Source organism: Phodopus roborovskii, unplaced genomic scaffold, assembly GCF_943737965.1.
Source record: "Phodopus roborovskii unplaced genomic scaffold, PHOROB, whole genome shotgun sequence".
In the NCBI taxonomy this organism is placed as follows: Eukaryota; Metazoa; Chordata; class Mammalia; order Rodentia; family Cricetidae; genus Phodopus; species Phodopus roborovskii.
This window is the reverse complement of record NW_026126434.1, coordinates 10,009,182-10,032,600: the sequence shown is the minus strand read 5'-3', so window position 1 is coordinate 10,032,600 and position 23,419 is coordinate 10,009,182. Positions and strand designations below refer to the sequence as shown.

General features: G+C 48.1%; 1 protein-coding gene across 3 annotated transcripts in view; it reads left to right on the top strand.

Moving 5' to 3' along the window:
• The window catches only part of Hk1 (hexokinase 1), a 98,217-nt gene that overhangs the window by 21,362 nt on the left and 53,436 nt on the right, over positions 1 to 23,419 (top strand). The window contains exon 3 of one of the 3 annotated variants that reach the window (XM_051186744.1): positions 1,064 to 1,111. In XM_051186744.1, coding sequence (XP_051042701.1) covers positions 1,064 to 1,111 — 48 coding nt within the window. Of the gene's footprint in view, positions 1 to 1,063; positions 1,112 to 8,563; positions 8,682 to 11,177; positions 11,366 to 23,419 lie in introns of those variants that run through there. The other 2 variants (XM_051186746.1, XM_051186745.1) reach the window with 2 other exon arrangements.

The following is a 23,419-nucleotide window of genomic DNA, read 5'->3' as shown; positions in this document are numbered from 1 at the left end:
GGTTAGGAGATAGTAAGTCATCTTTCCCAGTCTTACCACAAGCTGTCAATACTTGAAAGTGATGTCATCCAGGAGGCACTGTATCCTGTAGTGTTGAAGACACTGTGGAGCCAGTCCTCTGTATTCCTATCTCTAGACCCCATTCCCCTTTTGGGATAGGGTCCCATGTAGCCAGGCTGTGTAGCAGAGGATGACAATGAACTTCGGATCTTCCTGTCTCATCTCTCAAGTGCTACAGTTAGACATGTGCCACCACACATAGGTTATGTGATGCCAGGGAATTGAACCATGGGCTTTGTGCCAGCTCTCACCACACTGAGTTACATCTCCAACCTCTTCTGTATTTTCTTTTCTTTCTTTTTAAAACAATTTATTATGTTTACAACATTCTGCCTCCATGTAACCCTGCATACCAGAAGAGGGCACCAAATCTCATTACAGTTGGCTGTGAGCTACAATGTGGTTGCTGGGAATTGAACTCAAGACCTCTGGAAGAGCAGTCAGTGCTCTTAACCTTTGAGCCATCTCTCTGCAGCTGTGTTTTCACTCCCAGTCAGCACACCTGTCTTAGTGGCCAGTCCCTAGTGGATTATTTGGCTGCCTGCGGGGCTGAGCCTTTGTTGTCCTCCACTTGTTATTGTTGTTTTAAAGATTTATTCATGCTTTGCCTGCATTTATATTTAAGCCCCATGCTCATGCCTAGTGCTCCGAGAGTTCAGAAGAGGGTGTCTGATCCCCTGAAACTGAAATCAGAGGTGGTGGTAAGTCACCACGTGGCCGCTGGGAGCTGAAGCCCTGTCCTTAGCTAGAACAACAAGTGCTCTGAACTGCTGAGCCATCTCCGCAGCCCATTGTCCGTCTTTGAATCACTGGTGCCTTCCTCGATACCTGTGCTTTTGTGAGGATAAGTGTTCATGTGAATAAATTCATGAATGGGAGACTTCATTAGTCCCCTCTGCATCGGCTCCTGGTAATTGCATTTGTCCTCTGCTTGCATGTATCCGTATGTGTGAATGCAGGTCACTAGACTGCCTCTGTAACACTGTCTTATCTTGTCTTTAAGGCTGTAGATGTTGAACCACAAATACGACCCCCGCTCACAGAAAGTAAGGTAAGATGCCTAAATGTGTTTTTTTGTTTTTTGGGGGTTTTTTCCTTCCAAAACTTGTGTGTGTGTGTGTGTGTGTCTGTTCTGTTCTCACTGGAGAGTCTGAAGATGGTTTTAAACAACTGAGCAGCCCTGTAGTAGAATCCCCTGGGTGGGGAGCCATGTTTATTTCCAGGCTGTTCCTCTCTGGATTTCCACATTGGCAGAGTGCAGTGAGAGGGCTTTTGAGACAAGGGGACCCTTCTCAGCCCTTTTGGGGAAGCAAAATGTTAAGTGTCTGAACTAGACCCAGGGCCCTCCTGCATAGGCATGGCGACTGTGGGAGACCATAGGAGATAGGACGGGGTCTCTCCCCTCCTGTTTCCCATTGTGCCTATCTCCTCTGGACTTCAACATGGACAAGTGTCAGGCTTACCCAAATCTAGAGTTGGCTGTTCCTCCCCCATTCCCCAAGCAGGAGGCTGAACATGGGGCAGCCATCTGGTGAGAGATCTTAGGATTTGGGAAGCAGAAGCAGCAGGGCAGCTGCAAATGTGGGGACGGCCAGGGCTACAGAGTGAGACTTTGTTGTCCCCACATCTCCAAACAAAGCTAGAACAAAATGGGTCAGATAGACTCCAACATGGTTTGCTCTGTGAGAAGGTGGTAAGGTAAGGACTTTAGTAACCAAACTGCTATCAGAGTTGGTGGTGTGAGTCTGCCAGCACAGCTGAGGGGTTGCACGAGGTTGGGTCACACAGGCTACTAGTGAGGGTCAAGGCCTGCCTGGGGTACATAGCAAGACCTTGTATCAATAATAATAATAATAACAATAATAACAACAACAATAACCCAAGGTGTCAGATTATTAAGTCTGTTTTAAAATTATTTTTCTTGAGACTACATTATGTAACCTAGTGTGACCTGGCATTCATGACCCTCCTCAGCCTTCTGTGTGCTGCGGTACCTGGCTGGTACTGACATGCCTGCATAATAAGTTCTTGTTGCTGTGGGATTTTTTTTTGAACAGGGTCTCACTATTTAGCCCTGGCTGGCTACTAGGAAACTATGTAGACCAGGTTGGTCTTGAACTCACAAAGGTCTTGCTGCCTCTATTTCCCAAGAGCTGGGGAGAGAAAGGGAAAAGGGAGGAAGGAGAAGAAATGGTAATGGATTTTTGAACTCTCAAAGCCCTCCCCTAGTGACACATCTCTTCTAACAAGGCCACACCTCCTAATCCTTCCCAAACAGTTCCACCAAACATTCAAACATTCTCAACCAGACCACCAAACCCGCCTGCCTTTGATCGTGGATTTCTTATGTCCCAAACCAGAAGACAATACATTTATGTTGTTAAACCATGCAACCAGTGGCATTTCATTATGGCAGCCATACCAAAAAAGGACTTAATTCTCCAAGGTGGAAAAAAAAGCCAAATATTTATCTGTTATGAAAGGTGAAATGAATTGTGGTATATCCATACAATGGAATATTACTTGGCAACAAAACAATAAAGTTAACATACATATGACATGAACAACCTTAAAATTATTCCAAGCAAGAGAAGCCAGTCATAAAAGACCACATATTGTGTTGTTCCATTTATATAAAATACTCAGAATAGGCAAAGATAGGGACACAGTTAAATGTTTGCCAATGACCCACACATATAGAAATTTGCAAGCTGAGGACATATTCTAAGGTTGGCTGTGGTGAGGATCTCCTTGCTTGTAGATTGCATCAAAATGACTGGACTCTACCCCTGTAGCAAATGCATTAGCTGTGTTACACTGCCTGCCTACAGTTCCAGCTCCTTGGAGGCTAGGGTATGGAGATCCCTTGAGCCCAGGAGTCTGAGGCTAGCTAGCCTGGTCAACCTGGTGAGTTCCTAAAAACAAAAAACAAACCCAAACATAAATCTTAAAAACAACAACTTAAATAAGGGGCTAGAGAGATGACTCATCAGTAGTCAAGAGTACTTGTTGTTTTTACAGAGCACCACATGGTGGCTCAAAAAAAAAAAAAAAAGTCTGACTCCAGGTCTAGGGGATCTGAAGCCCTTGTCTGGCCTCTCCAAGCTTGGTATACACATGGTGCACATATATCCTTTCAGGCAAAACAGTCATACACATAAAATACAAATAAACCCTCAAACGATGACAAAATCAGATGGTTAAATTATATAATATGTGGATCTCAACAAAACAGGCCTTCCAAACCCCATTCCGTCCTTTGTCTAGTAGAGATAGTCCACTATGGGACCCACAGCCTGCTCCCATTTTCTCACTTCTAGCTTGTTTCCTTAGAGTTGCATGCTGCAGAATGAACATGGGCACACATTTTATATGAATAAAGAAGCAGTATTAGGGCTGGAGAGATGGCTCAGTGGGTAAGAGCACTGGCTGCTCTTCCAGAGGACTTAGGTTCAATTCCCAGCACCCACACATGGCAGCTCACAATTGTCTGTAACTTCAGTTCCAGGGATCCAACACCCTCACACAGAAATGCATTCAGGCAAAACACCAATGCATATAAAATAAAAATTAATAAATAAAGTATATGTACACACATATATATGTAAAGCAGTGGTATATATAGTCAATGTAATAGTATCTGACAAAAGAAAGTGGCATTCAGATGAATACTTTTGAAATGAGTAAGCCTTAAAAACAGAATTTCCACCTAGCAGTACAATTGCCGGGAGGTATTTAGCCTGAAGAGAAGCAGCTGGTCTCAAGGTTGTTTCATGTCTGTGATTTATACATATTAGTGTAGTAGTGTGCATTGGCAGTTAGAAATAAATAGGTAATTATTGGATTGCTTGATTAAAATATTTGATACATTGACTAAAAACACTTCCTGATGGGGAATCCTGAGTTTTAGTTGGGGCTAGTTAAGAGTTGATGTCTATAGGGACTTTGGATTGATTTCCTAGGGCTGGGCATGGTAGTGCATGTTGGTAGCCCTGGCCCTTGGGAGGTCAAGGCAGGAAGATTGTGAGTTCAAGCCCAACTTGGGCCACATAGTGATATCATATTCCAAAAAGGAGATCTCTCTCTTAAGGATTCCTAACAAATTACCACAAGACTACAGGACTAAAGGGGTCCACAAGATGGTTTTTCCAGTAAGTTCACAGTCATAGGATCTGGGAGTTAGTTCACACATGCTTCAAAGAGGGTGTATTTTCACCCATCGTGGGCCACCTGCAGAAGGCATCCAGAGAGGTGGGATTTAAGGGAGTGTGTGGTCTGGTCGGTTTGATTTCCTTTGTTGTGAATGGATTTTGCGCCAGATGAGATGTGGCCTATGGAACAGAAGGTGCCTAGGGACATAGCTTGGGTTTCCAGCTCGGGTGACAGGGAGTACGTTCCTCCCTGGATGCTCTTTCCCAGACTCTGGCCTGGTTTCTTCCTCATTTGTTTCTGCCTACATCTTCAGAGAGGCTTTCCTGTACACCCTGCTTAAAACAGTGCCCTGAACCCTTACTTATTTAACTTCTGTGTTGGGTAGGAATAGATTTGGTTGATTGTAACAGAAAACCCCTAAATAGCCACAAACACGATGCAACTTTATTTTTCCTCTTCATTTTGGAAATCTGGAGATAGGAGATACAGGCTGGTGCAGGATGCCTTGCTGACTGGGACACAAGCACCTATTTTAATTTGGTGCTTTATCTTGTATGGCTGCCTTTCCCAAGGTGATTATAATCCAACGAGCTAGCAGGAAGGAGGCAGGAAGAATGTCCTAGGGAAAGCGACTCAATAGCTGTGTGCTTGGGCAGGCTTCCAAGAGTTACCAGAAGACTCTCCTACTTCCATCTCTTCATGTGGAGATGGGTCACATGGCCACACATAGCTGCCAAAGAGGCTGGAAATGTGATCCTTAGGGTGGGTTGGAGGACACTGAGTTCAGCTGAAAATGGAAACATTGATTAGTTAGGCCAAAGGAGAGGTGATTATCATGGGGTGTGGTTGTGTTAGCTACACCATACATATTTAATACATATTTAAGTAGGATTTGTTCACTGTCTCCTAAAATGTGAGCAGACACTCATTCTTTGTTCATCACCTCATTTGGAGCGGCCTCAAATATTTATTGAGGGGGAAAAACTGATGATAGGGACTTGAAAATAAGTGGGGTTCGTTTTTGTTTTACATTTTGTTTTCTGCAACAGTCTAAATAGGTAGCTCAGGCTGGCCTCGATGCTCCTGACTCTGCCACCTGAGTGCTGGGACTATAGAAGTGAGCCGCCTGACCTGATACAAATATATTTAAGGAGAAAATGACTGCAGAGGGAGGCACCTCGTTGCCAGTGTCTATGTGGGTAGAGGGTTTAATCCTCTCCAGAGCTGGAAATAATGGGTCTGAAGCTTGGGAGGGAGATAGAAGCTGAAAGGCTTGATGAGAGTGACTCTTCAAGGTATTCACATTGTGATATACCTATGGAGGGGCTGGCAAGATGGCTCAGTGTATGGAAGTGGTTGCTAGGAGCTCCTCCCCCATATTGGAAGGAGATAACAGACTCCTGTAAGTGTCCTTGAACCCCACATGTGTACTGCAATATGTCCATGAACGCATACACACACAAATAATGAATGTCATAAAAAGTTTGAAAGGATATTCCTAGCCAGGCAGTGGTGGCACACACCTTTAAGTCCAGTTCTTGGGGGCAGGCAGAGGCAGGTGGTTCTCTGTGAGTTCCAGGCCATCCTGGTCTACAGAGCGAGTTCCAGGACAGCCAAGATTACAACAGAGAAACCCTGTTTCAACAAAAACAAAACAAAATGGTCATTCCTATATACTGTGCCTCCTTTATTTTTGTTTCTTATTTTTACTTTTGAGATAGGGTCTCACTATAAGACCTGGCTGGTATGGAACTTGCTAGGTATATCTGACTAGCTTCAAATTTGGGACAATCCTCTTGCCTCTGCCTTCTAAATTTTGAATATAGCAGCACTTCTTAAACTTTCCATTTCCTCTCTGCCCAAGAACTTTTTTATATGACCCTGGGTACATAGGTATATAAGGAAGTGTACACATTAAATACATAAATAAATCATAAATTTATTGAAAAATGATTCATATACATATATACATATACATACATATAAAATGTAGCCATGTTTGTTCTGGAAATTGCTTTATAGACAAGGCTGGCCTCAGAAATCCTCCTGCCTCTGCTTCTGCTTGGCAGGTGGGTGGAGGCAGGATGTTGGATAGCTCTGTGAAGGTGGTCATGTGTGGAGACTGGGCAATACTAACTAGGAGGCTAAGGGTAGTCAGCATGAGCACTTGTAATTGCTCTGGGATTCCTGTGGAGAAGGCCTGGCTTGAGTTAAAGAACAAATGGTGCCTAAATGAATTGCCCCAGGCCTTCAGTTCAGCCTCCTTAGTGTAGAAGCTAAGGGTGTGTGTGTGTGTGTGTGTGTGTGTGTGTGTGTGTGTGTGTGTGTGTGTGTGTCTAGCTTTCTCTAACCAGCCAGGGTAGAGCCAAACAGGAAACTAGGAGCCATTATGATACTGAGGGGCAGGTGTTTCTAGGGTACAACATTCTCATGCAAAACTTAAATGTGGCACCCTGTTTCCTTTTTGCTTTATCTCTACCCTGGCCCTAATGCCTGAGACCCATTGCTTATCAAGTCCCCCCCATTAGGACAGAGATAATGCTTACAGATCTCATCAATCAGTGGAGTGGGTGGGCTGGGTGGATTTGGGCTAGCTACAGATGTCTGCCTGAGCTGAAGAGAGGGTAGTGGCTGCTCTCATGTCTAGCCCACCCCTTGCTACATAATTATGTGTGGCTAGACCCTGGCTGCTAGAAATGTGGGTCTGAGTGGAGTCTAACAATGCTAAGTGTTGGCCTGTATTTGTAAAACACTAGCTGGGCCAAACAAGACATTATAGAGTATGGTTTTAGTTTAACAGTTACCAGTTAATTGACCCTGTTACTATGTTAGAGGGCACAGCTTTGGGCCAGTCAGTGGGCAAGCAGCTAAGAATGTGATTTTACCAGTCCAGCCACTATGGGTGGTGCCTGGAGGTTGAACTTTCACCCCTTGGTACTCTGCATCAGAAAGTCACTACAGGCTGTAGTCGATAGACTGCATCATGTCTCTTCATCCCCATGGAAATCCAGGGTCTGAATCAGCAGCTCTCATTGGGCAGGTTCTCAGCCAGGTTGCAAACCATGATGTGACCCACAAAAACACGGCTGGGCTGTCGCTTCTTTTCTCATTTCCTCTGTGAGACCTTGTACAGGTGTCTCTCACACCTCACTGATTGATTAAGTGGGGATAATGATATTTGTTCTCATAGCCTCTCCAGGCCATTATCAGGAGAAATGAGGCAATCCATGAGAAACTGCTCTGTAAACTGGTGACATTATGTAAACACAATTATTGTTAGGAGTACACTCCCAGGTGCCAGGAGGTTCAGCCAGTCTGTCAGAGATCACTGTGGAGTGATACCCAGTACCGTGGGCCCGATGGAGATTAATAGATGGCCTAAGCATCCAGCCTGAATTGTCTTTTAGGCAGCTGTGTTGTCAGGGGAGGTGAGCCACCTGGCAACATTTGGTCCCTCCCACAACTTGTACCAGGAGAGCCACAGTGAATGAACTGAGAGTTCAGGGAACTTGAGGGAAAGGAGAAGTCTTCCAGAAGGGGGTGGGGGAGGAGCCTGAGACTCTCTGGATTGAGTTCTTTCTGTGGGCCATGACCTCTTTGGTGGTGGTGGGGGGACAGGGGTAGAACACTGGCTGCTCTTACAGAGGACCAGGTTTCAATTCCCAAAACCAGCATGTCAGTTCACAAACATCTGTAACTCCAGTTTCAGTGAATTTGATGTCTTCTAACTTTTTTGAGCTCCAGGCATATAAATGATATACATACATACACACATACTTCCTAATACATGTAAACAAAATGTTCATATACAAAAAAAAAATCCCTAAAGATTTTAAAGTAAAGATGGTCATGGTGGTGCCCATTTTTAACCCCAGCACTTGGGAAGCAGAAGCAGGCAGATCACTGTGAGTTCGAGGCCAGCTTGATCTACATAGAGAGTTCCAGGACAGCCAGGGCTACATAGTAAGACCCTGTCTCAAAAAACCAAACCAAACCAAAACAAAAAAAACCAACCAACCAACCAACCAACCAACCAACCACAAAAACCCCACAAAAATACAAAGAAAACCAGGGAGAAACATGTGTGAAGTGATCTGTGGCTCAACTGACAGGGGACACAACCCTGCCCTTGTGCTAACTTCAGGGAACTGTCTGATGGGAGCAGATAAAACCAGGCTCCCAGCAGACAGACACCCATATCAGGGAGGCAGTCCTGACTCAGGGTTGCTTATCTGGGACTCAGGCTGCCCGAGGTGATGAGACAGGATGGACAGAGTGCTGGCTGAGCATCAGAACTGGGTTTGAGTCCTGGCTCTAAATTCTACCCGCAACCTGCCGCTGGGCAAAATGGCCCACCAGTTGTGCGCCCGGCTCCTTGTCTGTAGAGAAGAGCCCTGGCATCCATTTGCATGGACTCTGAGCATTGTCCAAGTGTGCCCTGTGGAGGTGCTGGGGCCTGGGAGGCCAGGGTGAGTAGCTGAGGTCAGGGGAGGCTGGCTAGGGAAGGAAAGCCTCTGTGAAGCTGGAACTTGGGCAGGTGCAGGTGAGCAGGGAAGGCTAGGAGAGCAAGATAATATGAATAGGGGCAGCATGGAGCAGACTTGTGGAGGTGAGGACAGCGGGATTAGCCCTGCTGTGGTCAAGGGCAAGGGAGAGATAAATGAAAGAGAAGGGTCAGGTACAGGGCCAACATGTTTAAATTGGCTCCATCAGGATGCAGCGCCCTGAAGGGACTGTGGACAGGATGTGATGCAATTATGTTGATTTTCAGTGCAATTAATGTGGCCTGCAGCTCAGAATGACTTGGATGGCGGGTAGCCAACAGCCAGAAAGACAGCTCAAATGTTCTTGTTATATTTCTGTCTGGAAAGGAAGATGTGGGATGTGGGGCTTGTGTGTGTGTGTGTGTGTGTGTGTGTGTGTGTGTGTGTGTGTTGGAGGCAGCAGAGGGTCTGACCTAGAGATGTATCAGGAAATAATGCTAACCCTTGGTGCCAGCTTTGCATATGTGCATGTGTGATAAATCATCTTGGTACAGGGACTGAGGGGCTAGGGGAAGGAACACCTTCTCCCCAACTCTAGTTTGTTGGGCAGAGTGTTGTTCTTTTGCTTCAATGATAGAAGAAAGCTGGAAGGGGGTCCTGCGTGGGGGGCCAGATTCCATGGCAGGCAAGGATGGGGGGACATGCCAGGCAGACAGAGCTTCAGTAAGAAGTTTTACTAGAAAGAGGAGGGAGGGAAAAGGGAAGAGAAAAGAGGTAAAGAGACACAGAGACAGAGAGAGGACAGAAGAGAAGAGGGAGACACAGGGGAGCAGAGAGAGCAGAAAGCAGAAAGAGAGCAGAGAGAGTAAAGGGAAGTGAGGCCAGCATAATGCCTGGATCCTTACATGGAGGATGGGTGGTAGTGCTAGCTGAAGGCTGGGTGAGGGCCATTACCCTGACACTGGGCTCATAGAGGTGATCCATTTAACCTACTGAGATAAAACAGCAAACAACCCTCCATCCTCCAAGAGTCCTCAGCCTTGAGAACTGGCAGAAGTGCACCAGCAGATTTAAATGGAGTTCAGAAGAACAATTTTGTTCTGACAGCCATATTGGTAGTTAGTGTTTGTGTCAGCCGGAAAACTTGCTGTCCCTGATTTATAGTTATCCAGGGGTAGACTGAGATTTATGTGGGATTCAAAGATAATCTTTTTTTGAGGGTGGGGGTGTTCTATTAGGAAAAATAGACTTTAATCTGTAGGCTCCCAACACCATTCTGTGATAGCATTCCTGTTTATTATATTAGATGGGGGTGTTCATGCTGTTTCACATGTAGGCATTCATTAGCTACAGTTCTATCATATGGATAAAGAAAGAGACTCAGAGAGGGGTCTCAGGACACATCTGCTCCTGTTTTGAGGCAGGGTGGGGGATGTGCTCTGCATGGAGCCTTCTGATTTAAGCTTGTCTTTTTAGTAAGTGGTGGTGGTGAGGGCCTTGGGGTATCTGAAGGGTGTCCTGGGGCTTAGGTATCTTTGCTCTGATGGATGATAGGCTAGGGGCTCCCAGCATGCAGGAATGTGGTAGAAATTGGACTCTAGTCACCTCAGGGCACCATATACTGCAGCCCTGGTCTCAAGAACATGGCCTGCAAACCTGCTTTGAGGTCAGCAGTGTGGAAGATAAGTGAACCCAGCCTGTATTCGTGAACACAACTTTAAAGTGGGCCTCAGGTTCCTTACCTGTGGAATCAGGGTGGTAGTCACTCCTGTGTGTCTGAGGTCTTACATGTACTAAATAAAACGACTTTCCCTCAAACCCCCACCTGAACCTCCCAGAGCCTGGTTGCCCAAAAAGCCAAAGAAGGCTGGGGTCTGGGGCCCAGCACTGGGGCAGGCGGTTGGGGCTTAGCAATGTGAACTCTGACAGTTTGGGATGCGGGGCATCATCCTTGGATCCTGGATCCTCTAGGGCAGGCAGGCACAGGGACCCAGGGCAAGATCAGTTGAAGCCGCCTAGCTTCGGCTTCCGCTGACTTTCCACGCCCACTTGAGTGCTTCCCCAACAGTGGGGATGGGGGTGGTGGTGGTGAGACCTCGGCTCCGAGGAAGGGGTGTGGCCACCGTGCGTGTTCTCTAGTCTGCAATGTCAGGCTACACTCCAGAATCTGTCCTCTCCTCCTCTCCAGATCGTATCCCACACCTCCTGCCCCACGTCCCACCCACCCGCTCAGGCATGGCACAGTGCCACCACGCGTGACCGTGCACTCCCTACGTGGGGGACGTGCTGGGTGCTGCCTCCTTTCCGGCGCGGGAGGGAGCAGCCGTCATTCTCCCGCTCTGGCTGGGAAGACCCAGCCTGGTGCTGCAGAGGTGCCTTGCAGCCAATGGGGACTGAGGAAGTGGGCCGGCTGGCGGCTGTCATCCTCCCAGGGACGGGATCTCGGAGGTCCGGAACGCAGGCTGACGCCCCACCCGGAGACTGAGGGGGAGGAGCTAAAGGAGGAGGAGGAGTTGTAGATCCTCCACCGGAGGACCATTGCTCACCAGGGCTACCGAGGAGCCACTGGCCCCACACGTCTGTTCCCCGCATCCCCAACCGCCAGCATGATCGCTGCGCAGCTCCTAGCCTATTACTTTACCGAGCTGAAGGATGACCAAGTCAAAAAGGTGAGCCCCGCTGGCGCCGCCCTGGCCACAGCCCTGCATTCCCGCATCCGCTCGCCACCGCCTGCATCCTCCCCCAGCCTTTCCCAGGCAGCATCTGGTTGGACTACAGGGTGCAGGCGACAGGCCTCGCGCACTGGGATTCACCAGGGCATTGTGGGCATGCGAGCGTGTATGTGCTTTGGGCAGCTGGCTGAAGACCCCTCTTTCCTAAGACTGGATTGCATACTGCAGTGTCCTTGAAAAGGACCGTGGATGTCTGATGGCTAAGGGCCGGGCTGGGACCTGGCTGGGTGGGGACCAGCGGACCTGTCAGTAGGGCCTGTTTGGAAAGGTCCATGCGCCGTGTGCGGGGAAGGTGTGATCGCTGAGATATGCTGGGGAGGTTAGTGAGCAGCTGGTGGGGGTGCTGGCTAAAAGCCAGAATCCAATATTTGGGGTTCCTGTTTGGAGAGTTCAGGGTTAGGGATGCTCTCCTGAAACTGTCACTGGGCCCTGCCAGCAGTTGCAGCTGCTCCTTAATCGGAGGACGGAGTGACCCGCCTGGCTTTCCGGTGTGGGGAGGGGAGCAGGGGCCACCGGAAACTTTGCTCATAGGCCTCAGGTCTGGAACCACATGTCTGAATGGAATTTTTTATTCCTCTAAAGCTGTAATTTCCAGGCAGTCTCGTCCCAAGAGCTTAAATAGGACACTTGAAGATCATGGAGGGGTTGGCATGTGTTGTTTGTGACATGTGCTCTTGCACTTGGACACCTGGTCCTAGGGGCGATGTTTGTCAAGTGTGAAGTGCTGTGTGCTGGTGTACCTTAGGATTTATCTCACTTTTCTGCCACTTAGACAGGATGTTTTAATAGGAATAGCCGGAAACAGTAGGGGAAACATGCATTTTTATCAGTGCTATAGGTATATGTTTACCTACCCTAGGGTGGTTGATATTATCAAGGTTACGTACTATTCAGTCAGCCTGACTTTGACATTCAGAAAAGGAGTAATAGCCACAGGTGAGAGGCAGAGGTGACCAGGGGCTGACCCCTTCCCACTTGAGACCGCCTCATCTGACACTTTAGGAAATAGTCTTACTGAAGATTGTGACCTCCTGAAGGACACATAGCTAGTTAGGGGTGGAGCCGGGGCGGGGCTCCGGCCAGCCTCCGTCTTCCTAAGTACTTGACCAGGACTCCTCTTGGATGTCAGCTGAAGGGGAGGTGCTGTGAGACAAGGCAGCTCCCATCCTGGATCTCATGCTGGGTGTGGACCTGGAGAAGGGTGGTTAGGAGACAGTCTTGAGGACATGCCACAAGCGAGGGTTCCCATACCTCAGGATGCATGTTCACTCTCCTGGAGAGACCTGGCCTCAGGGAGCGGAGCTATGCATCAGCTCTTGCAATTCCCGAGTTTCTTCCTTGGTGTGGTGTACATTGCTGATGCCTATCTTATGGAAAAGGGAGACTTGACTCCCAGCACAACTGAGTGTACTGAGACTACTGAGACTAGGCCTCCGGAACCAAGCATTCACACCCCTCCTACTTGTGATACCCTCTGGCTCTGGAGCAGAGCACAGATCCCAGGGTGGAGGCCCAATGACCTTGTAAACTAAGCCTCTAGCATCGCATCCACAGCCACCTGTGTGGCTGCCAGCTGTCTGGCTGCTCCATTTCATGGTGCTGTGTGGCCTCCAGTGGCTGAGTTGGATTAAGGTTTGGACAACAGCTCTCCACTCCAACAAGTGGCCTGAATCACTTCTATCACATTCTATCTTACAGGTCTCTGTAGGTACATGAGTGTGTGATTTCTGATTCAAATGATGACTAACTAAAGCCCTCCTCACTCTGAGATTAGGATGTCCCTTTCCCCACTCTGTCCCAGAGCCTTGCTGGAGGAAGGTCCTGAGGCTGAAATTTATACCTTGTTTGTGTAGGAGATCTTTACAGATGAAGAACTCCCAGCCAGGCGGTGGTGGCTCACACCTTTAATCCCAGCACTTGTGTGAGTTTGAAGGCAGCCTGGTTTATAGAGTGACAGGACAGCCAGGACTATACAGAGAAACCCTGTCTCGAAAAAACAAGCAAAAACAAAACAAACAGAACCCTCAAAACAAAAAAAACTCCACCACCAACAAAACCCCAAGAATCCCCTTCTGCGTGTTATATACTTCTAGACCCCTTCCAGGGCATCCCCTCTGCTGTGTGGTGGGCTCGTGGGCACTTGCTCCAATGAGTCCGTGCCCTCCACTGCTGAGTACCTCTAGGGCAGATACTACTTTGTTAGAGACCTGTCCTTCCCACCCCACTGCCTGTTAGGAGGATGGCTGCTGGCAGTGCTGGTCTCCAAATGTTCGTTTTGTGGGGCTGGATCCCATGAGCTACCCTAAAGGGTCTCCAGTGCAGGCTTACCCGTGTGGGCAGCCATGATGATTCAGCCCTCCAGCCTCAGGCAGCCCATGGGGCTCTGGAGACAGACTTGGTGCCCTCTGGTAATTCACAGGGGGAAGGAAATTGGATCTTGTTGGGGAAGGTTTTCAGGATTGCCCAGAATACAAAAGCACCCAAGAGGAGGGTTTTATTTCCCTGTGCTGCCTGGGAGGCAGCGTAATCCACATTCTGGGCGGAAACGGGTGAAATGCCTGGCTTCAGCCTTGTGTTCCAGGCTGCTTTTGCACCTGGCGGGTGGAGGCTTAAAGCCCACAGCTTTTCTCCATGGGTCTCCTGATTTTAAGAGGAAGGTGTGTTTGCGACCACTTCCATTCTTTAGAGCAGCCGGACATCCTCTGGCTCTGGGAGATGGAGGCGGGGACCTTTAACCTCCAAGTGGCTTTTTACATGCCTTGCATTGCCCAGCCTCCTCCACTGTGTGTCACCAGGAGGGACCTCTTTGGTGAAGGATTGCATGGTATGCTGTTTGTGTAGACAGGAAAATGAAGGGCTGAGTGACTATGACTACTGTTCTGGTAGCGGTCCTGAGTTCAATTCCCACACCTACAACAGGTGGCTCACAAGCACCTGGAACTCCAGCTCTAGAGCGAGCCTACCTCTGGGCTCCTTGGATCAGGTCACACAGACACCTAATCTAGAAAAGACCAGATGTGGGGTGCTTTTAATCCCAGCACTTGGGAGGCTGTGGTAGGTAGAAAAACAGTAATATAAAAACCAAAGATGGATCCAGGAGTGTCAGAGAAGGGGCTGGACGTCCTTCTCCCTAGGCTCCCTAGAACAGCAAACAGCAGACACTAGTGGACATTCTCTGGGTGGATCCCCGTCACCCTGTCACCCTACATTATCCGTATAGGGAACAAACAGGTGTGATTTGTCCAGTGGCCCAACCCAGGAGTCCTTGGCCCAGGAAAGCCAGGTGAATGTGCCTATCAATTAAAGGCCATTTCCTCAGGCTGGCTGGTATAGCTGTAAAGGCAGTTGGAAGGAAGGAGAAATGGAGCTGGCTGTGGTAGGTAGCTCATGCCTGCAACCCCACGACTTGGCAGGCTGAGCCTGGAAGGCACGAGAGCTCTAGTGGTGCACTGCTCTCAAAGCTGGTCTGTTCCTTATTGCTTAGGGAGGACAGGTGAGATGACTCAGTGGCTAAAGTGCTTATTTCACAAACCTGAGGGCCTGAGTTCCATCTAACAAGTTGTCTTTTGACATCCATACAAGCATGCCTGTACTCACAACAACAACAATAATAAACTGAATTTAAAAAAATTGTCTTGTACAATTTTCAACCTGGTATTATACATGCAGCTAGGGAAGGCCTCCTTGGTTCTGTCAAATAATAACAAATTGAAATTTTAAAAAGAGAAATTATAGAAAATTGTCTTGTGCATTTCTCAGCCTGGTGTTTTCACACACAGATAGGGAAGGCCTCCTTGGTCCTGTGGTATTCCCTGGTTCCTCCACCAGAGGTGGTCTTACAGTAGTGGCCCATCATTCATTGGTAGGATCCTTAGAGAACATCGTGAGGAATAAACCAGGGAAGTGGCTGGCTGGCTGGCTGTGAGGTTCCTCCTCTTCTGACCACGCTATGTGGTGCTGCTCCCACACTCCTGCTGTTCTCCAGGGAAATTGTGGGCAGCCTTCTCCTTGAAAGACTGGGCATGGCTGGATGGTGTGCCTGCGTGTTTGTACCCAGGGTTTCCTGGCTGCAGGAGCTAATCTCTGGAGTCAGCTCTGCATATGCATGAGGAGGACCTGAGGTGTTGGCTACACAGAGACAGCATCCCCCTGAGTCTATATGCAGGAATGAGTAGCGGCCCAACCGCCTCCACTTTCTCCTTGACTCTAGGTCCAGGGCTGTGTAAAGCAAGCTCTGTATGTTAACCGGAGGAAGGGTGGACAGGTGCCCACTGTCTTCCAGCCTAATCCCACGCTAGTGGGATGTGAGGAAACCTCTTAGTGTGTTGTGTTCAATGTATCTGATCCTAAATAAAAGCAGTTTTTAACAGTAGGTAGATTTTTATTTCTGGAAATAACATTGGCTTCTGATGAACTGGTCAAACAAGCCTGTCAGAGGACAGCAACCATCATGTAGTTTAGATTCCTTGTTTTAATGGTTTCTCAGCTCTGAGCATCCTGAGATACCTTATGTCATATGGTATGTCACTTAACTACAATGAGACTATGTCATGAATATCTCAAACCTAAATATGCTATGTGTGTATGCATCCATTTGTTCTTTCAGAAACCCCAGAGAGGACCGTGGCTGTGGCTCAGCAGCAGAACCTTTTTCTGGCATATACCAGATTCTCAATTCAGTTCTCCATTATTGCCAAGCTACAAACATATCCGTTAGCCAGGCTGTCAGGGGAGGGGGCATCACCCCTGTGCTTCTAGGCCACTCCCCCCATGGGCAGTCCTGTGTACCGCAGTAGGAAGGGCTCTTAGTCCCTACTTAGAACGGGGGGGGGGGGGGGGGGCTCTTCCCCACACACAGGTGATAGGCTGTCCCGTTCCCCACTCCCTGGGTTGCAATAAAATTGTGAATGGAATCTAGAATGGTGTTTCTCTTTCTCCCTCTTTTAGGAGAAAAACTCACTGTCGTGTATTTTAACAATTTACCTCAGAACCTGTATTTTAATCCCCTGTCCTTGCCTATAAAAATACAAATTATTTTTCTTAGAAAATATTTGAGGCACATAAAAATACTGAGGTTCGTGCGGCTAATATACATGTACTTACCCCTCAAGTTGACAAGTCAGACACAGCTGACTTTACAGCCACATTGGATTCTTTCTTTTCCTCTCCAAGGCTGTCTCCTATCTGAACACTTCATTTATTTTCTTCTTTTAGAAATAATTTTCTTATTGTATGTATGTGAGTGCTTTGCCTGCATGCAAGTGTGCACATTGGGTGCCGGAGGAGGCTAGAAGAGGGTGTCAGACCCCCTGCCACTGGAGTCACAGGAGGGCATGAGCCGCCACGAGCATGCCGGGAACTGAACAAGAGCAGCAGGTGCTCTTAACCATGCACCCATCACTCAGCACCCTCCCCCTGCTTTTCATCTTAGCGTGTTTTACATGTATGAATGTTTTGTCTGCATGTGCACCACATGGATGAGGTGCCTGTGGAGTGGGGGGGGGGGTCAGAAGAGGTGTTGGAGTTATAGGCAGTTGTGAGCCACCATGTAGATGCCAAGAACTGAACCTGGGTCCTCTGCAAGAACAGCACTGGGCCATCTCTCCAGTCCCTCTGGATGTCTTGGTTTTAAGGATTTTCTTGTGTCTGTGTGTATTTGGGTGCCCAAGGGGGGGCAGAAGAGGGCGTCAGATCCCCTGGAAGCTGGAGTTACAGGTGATGGGAGCTGTCTAGAAGAGCAGCAAGCTGTCTCGGTGGCTAAGCCATCTCTAGCCTCGGAGTCCTGAACTGTCATTTCTGCATGTGCTTTTTCACTTGCTCCACGTGTGTTCTGTATGTAGTGTCTAGTTCTGCAAATGCAGTGAGGCACCTGAATTCAAGTGGTACTCGTGGCATGGCTTTGTATGGTTTTAGTGTTTATAATTGGTGTTCTGCTGTATGTACACTCTGCCACCTTCCTTCAGCTCCATGTTCTGTTTGGGGAAACTTTGTTTTCATGTTGTTCAGTGGACTTTATTTATTTAAACTGCTCCATGCAATGACAGTGTGCACGTCTCTACCATTAATCCAGCCATTTTTTTGAGAGTCTAGTTCTTCAGATAATATGGTACATGAGCCACTTTGAACTCCCTTTAGCCCCTGTTGGCTCTAAGTGCCCTGTTATGAAGTGTTTATCTCCAGCTTCTGTGTCTGTAAAGCCAGGGGTAAGCAGCTTTCATGCCTCACATTGGGCACCAGAAGAAGTGTTTATCTAATTATTCTTTATCAATAAAAACTTGGGAGTCAGATATTGGATTAAGAACCTGAATGATCAGAGAAGCAGCAGAGAAGTGCCCAGTAGCCCATCTTTTTTGTTCCTCCATCCAGAAAGACCAAGACCTTCTCTAAGTGTCCCACCTTATTACTTCCTCTCTGTCTGTCCTCAGTCCCCCAGGGTTTCGGTCAGCTAGTAGCTAGCTCTGCCCTCTGACTCAAAGTAAATATTATCAACAGGCTTGGGAGCATCAAAATATCACTCAGCCCTGTTACCTCAGATGGAATTGTGAGGTGGAGGATATATTCCCACTTTGCCACTTACCAGATTTGCCAAACGGTTGGCCCTGATGGTCTTGCCCTATCACACTGCCATCTGAGTGCCAGACATTTGCTGGTCATGCCAATCGTGACCCTTGGTATTGTCAAACTTTTACATGAATTTTAAGTTTTTAAAATCATGTTACATTTTACTTATTCATATTGTTCGTGTGCCACAGTGCGTGGAGGTCACTTCCCTCTGTCCACCATGTCTGTCTGGGGATTGAACTCAGGGTATCAGGTTCACATGGCAAGCACTTCTACCACCTGAGTCACCTCGAGGTCCTTATTTAACCCTTTGCATGTTTGTAACAGAGCATTTCAAGTCACTTCCATTCATATCTGTCACTGGGGCATATAGTAGAGATTAGCCTGTTTCCTGACTTACCTTATCAAATGGCTTTGGTTGTTCACAGTTTCAGCAAGTGAACCTGACAGCTCTAGATGTGAATTGTGCTCCACCCCCACTCACCGGAAGCTGAGCCTTTTGTGTGGGCTCCCCTGTCCCACTGTGGAACAGCCCTATGCAGAGTAGTCTTATCTGTCTCTTAAATGTGCCCAGCCCTATTCAGACAAAGCCCGAGCCAACAGCCTCTCTCTGGCTCTCTTCCGTAAAAGGAGAGGGTGGATGTGCACTGCTTCAGGGAAAACAATGAATGGTGAAGCTTGAAACCCAGCCCTTTGCAAACAGTAAGTGAGCCTGCCCAGTGCGGGCAGAAAATGCCAGCGCAGGCTGAGTTCTGTCCCTGGTGACTCTAGGCTCCAGAATCTAACACCTGCAGGGAACCTCCCTCTGGGATGGAGGGAGTCACGCTGTGTCTGCTACATGCTTTTCCTTTGCTTTTTTTTTAAAAAAAATGTGTGTATGTACATGTGTGTGCAAGTGCATGTGTGTACTTGTGTGTGGAGGCCAGAAGTTGTGTCACCTTCAGTTTTATTTTTTGAGCCAGGGTCTCTCACTGAACTTGGAGCTCACCAATTTGGCTGGACTGAGTCCACTGTCTCTGCCCTTCCTCTTTCCCCCAGCACTGGAGTTACAGATATGATGCTTTATGTGGGAGCTAGGGATCCAGACTCAGGTCCTTGTGCTTGTATATACCATGTACTTTATGGGGGGAGTCATCTCCCAGCCTTGGCTTTTCTTTAGAGATATGATTTCTCTATGTAATTCCAGCTAGCCTGGAGCTCATGTAGTTCAGCCTGTCTTGGAACTCATAATTCTCATGGCTCGGCCTCCCAAATGCTGGGATTATAGGTTTGCACCACCTCCCCCTTCTTGGCTTCAGAGAAGGCCGATCTCGTTTGTCAGTTGATGGGCATTTGCAATAGTTTCCCTTTTGGCTGCCATGTAAATGCTGCAATGGACATTCTTGCACACATTTTTGATGGACCTTTGCTTCTGTGCACTTCTTTTCTGTACGTGCAGGAATAGATTTTTTTTTTTGTGGGACCCCTCTCCTGCAAGTGGCAAAGCTCCTTGTAAAATTCCCCTGACTCAAACCTAGCCAGTGCTCTCATGCTGCTGTTTAGGAAACCAATACAAACAAACAAACAAAGGATAGGTGGGGAGAGGCAGAACTGGCTTGGGATCATCCAGGTCTGCTCCTCCCCAACACCAGTTCTACTCTCCACCTTGTGCCTGAAGTGTGGTGTTCACACACACACACACACACACACACACACACACACACACGCACGCACGCACGCACGCACGCACGCACGCACGCAGGCGCGCACACACCCATTGCTCAGAGTTGAAGGATCTCTTTCATTTGGAAAGGAAACTGATGCAGTAAGTTCATATGCAGTGAAATGTTAAGGATCTGCAAATGGCCACCATTGACCTTTGCCTGATAATGCATAAACAACGCTATGTTATCAGTTGATTGACACATGCAGATTGTCTTCAGTAGCATCGTTTGCTCCAGACTCTGTCATGGACCCCAGTGCTTTCCAGGACCCTGTCCAGTTGGTTGGGATGAATGGGATGGAAGGCCCCCAGGCTACCATAATAATAAAGATGCAGCTCCCCTTGGCAAGGTTTTGTTCCATTTTCACAATACTCATTCAATGAATTGCTTTGTTGAGTGGGGTCCTTCTAGTGAGCTTGAAAGCAAGGGTTTCTTCCTGCGTTTTACATCGGGTTGCAGATGAGGTCTTTGGTGGTCAGAAAGCAGTCAGTCCAGTGCAGGGACTCATGCATCCTATACACCATGGGGTGCTCTCTTACTGTGTATACAGAACCAGGACTGTGGTCCTGGACTTCAAGGCAAACTGCCCTAAAATATGGTCCCAAAGCTGGAAGGCTTTTTTTCTGACATTCTGCTGAAGCAAGAGACACCCTCACCATACCCAGAACAATGGAGGATTCTAGTAGTTCCTCCTAATTTGTTTATTGTTGAGACTTGCCGTGTAGCCTGGATTGGGCTCTGGGATTGCAGGCCTGTGCCAAGGCACCTAGCTCAAAAATTCCCATGTGGTGAGGATGCTGAGTCTTTAGAGACAAGGACAGAGACACATCAACCTAACCTGATCTGCAGGCCTTGCTATGTAGCCTTATTGTGCATGGGAAAACCGCAGGCCTCACATACAGGGAAATTGTCTCAGCTCCCAGGGCAACACAGGCCAAGAGCAATAAACTCAGACACCTTCTCTTGTTCCTCACAACCCTTGCCAGAGGGACCAGGATAATACCTTGAGGTCAAGCCCAAGCTCCCTGCCAGTGACCTTGGTACCTATTAACAAGTGCTGGCCAGGGAGAGTGCTCAGGATCATGGGGGGGGGGGGGAGAATAAAACTGTTGCTTTGAACCAGCTAAAGATTGAGGCGGCTGTGTGCCCATGGGAAAGACAGTGCCCCTGGAATGCAGTGTGTGTGTGTGTGTGTGTGTGTGGGTGAGCCTCCAGCCTCCCAATTCCCAGTGTCCTAGGCTCCCAAGACAAAGGTGACACCTGAAGAGCAGCCGGCTTTCTCTCTCAGGATACTTCAGCAGAGGGAGGTGACTAGGCCAGAAATGGAAAGCCCTGACTCAGCCCTTGCGGGAACCATGATAAGTCACTCCCATCTCCATTGTTAAAATAGCAGTAATGACATATGGCAGACACAGGGACGCCTCAGAATGTAGGCATTTCAGATACACGTCATGGCTTTTATCTGAACATTTGTCTAGGGAACATGGACACTCACTAGGGCCATGAGCTCTCACTGGACTAGAGACCCAGGCAGGTGGCGCCCAGGACCGTTGCCTAGGGCATTGAGCTCTGATTATACAGGAAGCCTCATTTGACTGCTTAAGGTGTGTTCTGGGTGAGCCACAATAACCAGACCAGGTATTTGTAGCTTCTATAAGCTTTCCAAGCCACTCCACATTTGTTCTCGAATTTGGTAAGTGGATGGGTGGTTTTGTGTGTCAGCTAGAAACAAGCTAGACTCATCAGAGGAAGGAGCCTTGCGGGAGGAAATGCCTCCTTGAGATCCAGCTGTGAGGTATTTTCTCCTTTAGTGATCAATGGGGGGAGGGCCCAGCCAGTGGTGGGTGGAGCTACTTGTCCTGGTTTCCATAAGAAGGTGGGTTGAGCAAGCCATGGAAGAAAGCCAGTGAGCAGCTCCCCTCCATGTCCTCTGTTTGCATCAGCTCCTGCTTTCAGGATCCTGCCCTGTTTGAGTTCCTGTCCTTACTTCCCTCAGCAATGAACAGCAATGCTGAGTGTAAGCCGGATAAACCCTTTACTATCCAACATGCTTTGTGGTCATGGTTACAGCTACAGAAACCCTGACTAAAGCAGCAGGTAACAAGGCAGGAGTCATTTCCCTCTTGAGACAGATAAGGAAACTGAGGTGCAGAGGGCTTGATGGCCACCTGCCATCAAGTTCCAGGCTTTCCTGAGCGGCAACACGGCAAGACCTTGTCTTATAAAGCAAAACCCCTAAACAAGCAACAGTGGGGTTGGAGGGATGGCTCTGTGCTTAAAAGCTACTGTTACTTTCCAGAGGGCCCTTGCTTAGTTCCCAATACCTGTGTCAGGGTGTTCACAACCACCTGTAACTCCAGCCACAGGGCATCTGATGCCCTCTTCTGGACATATACACACTAATAAAAATCCAAAAATTAAAAAAAAAAAAAAAAGTAAAACTCACTGGTGCTGGGGAGATGGCCCCGCCATCTGAGGACCTGAGTTTGGATCCCCAGCACCCACTTAAAAGCCAGGTTCAGGGGCTGGAGAGGTGGCTCAGTGGTCAAGCACACTTGTTCTTGCAGAGGACTCGAGTGTGGTTCCCAGCACCCACATGATGGTTCACAACCATCTGTAACTCTAGTTCTAGATCTTTCTACACTCTGTGAGCCTGACGCATGTACATAGCACATGTAACATGCAGGCAAAGTAATCATACACCTGTATTTAAAAAAAGAGTTCAGGTATAGTGTCAAGAGCCTGTAGTCCCAGCACTGGGGAGGCAGAGTGAAGAGGACCCTGGGACATGGTAGCCAACCAGTCTAATTAAACTAGTGAGACTTTCTTAAAAAAAAAAAAAAAAAAAAAAAAAAAAGCCAGGTGTGGTGGTGCATTATCTTTAATCCCCAGGAGTCAGAGGCAGGAGGATCTCTGTGAGTTTGAAGTCAGACTTGTCTACATAGTTCAGGACAGCCAGGGATGCACAGAGGAACCCTGTCTCAAAAAACAAACAGCAGCAAAAATTAAAAGTAAAAGGTAGAACGACTGAGGCCCTGACACCAGCCTCTGGCCTCCACACGTATGTGCCTGCATGTGGATGTGAACAGCTACATATGCAACCAAACAAAAAGAATGGGGGGGAAGCTCACCATGTTCATTGAAGCAAAAGGAATAGTTTGGCTGTATAAGCGCTGTGCTGAAGGATTGTGTGTGAGCCTGGAGCAAGGGCAATGATCTTGTTTGTATTTTTGCTTTGGAGATACTTGAACCAGGCCTTTGGAGAAACTCTGCTGGGAATTCAATTTCCTGACTCGTGCCCTCATATTCCAGTGCCTTAGAGACTTGCAGATCACTCGGTACCCTCTTACAGGAACGTAAGGATCTGATTAGCTTTAGGGCCCTGGTGTTCTGCTGGGCCTCAGCCAATTAAGAGTGATATATGAAGGGACAGAGAGGGCTAGTTGAGGATGGGACAGAAGTGCTGGGCCGTTTGGGGAAAAGGAGGCAATACGCCTTATCTAAGCCAGCAAACCTCTGAGGCCTCCCACCCAGCCGAGGAGCCACCCAGCCCAGCAGAGGAGCCACAACGTGGCACCAGCCTGAGGACTTGGGGACACACTCAGGAGAAGATAAGTTGCCTGCCCCTCAGGCACTAGCAGTCCAGCAGAGGTGTGGACCATGCGTGTGTTCCTGTGGCATCAGGAAAGACACACACCATGGCGTGTCTACCGGGGCCCGCTGACTT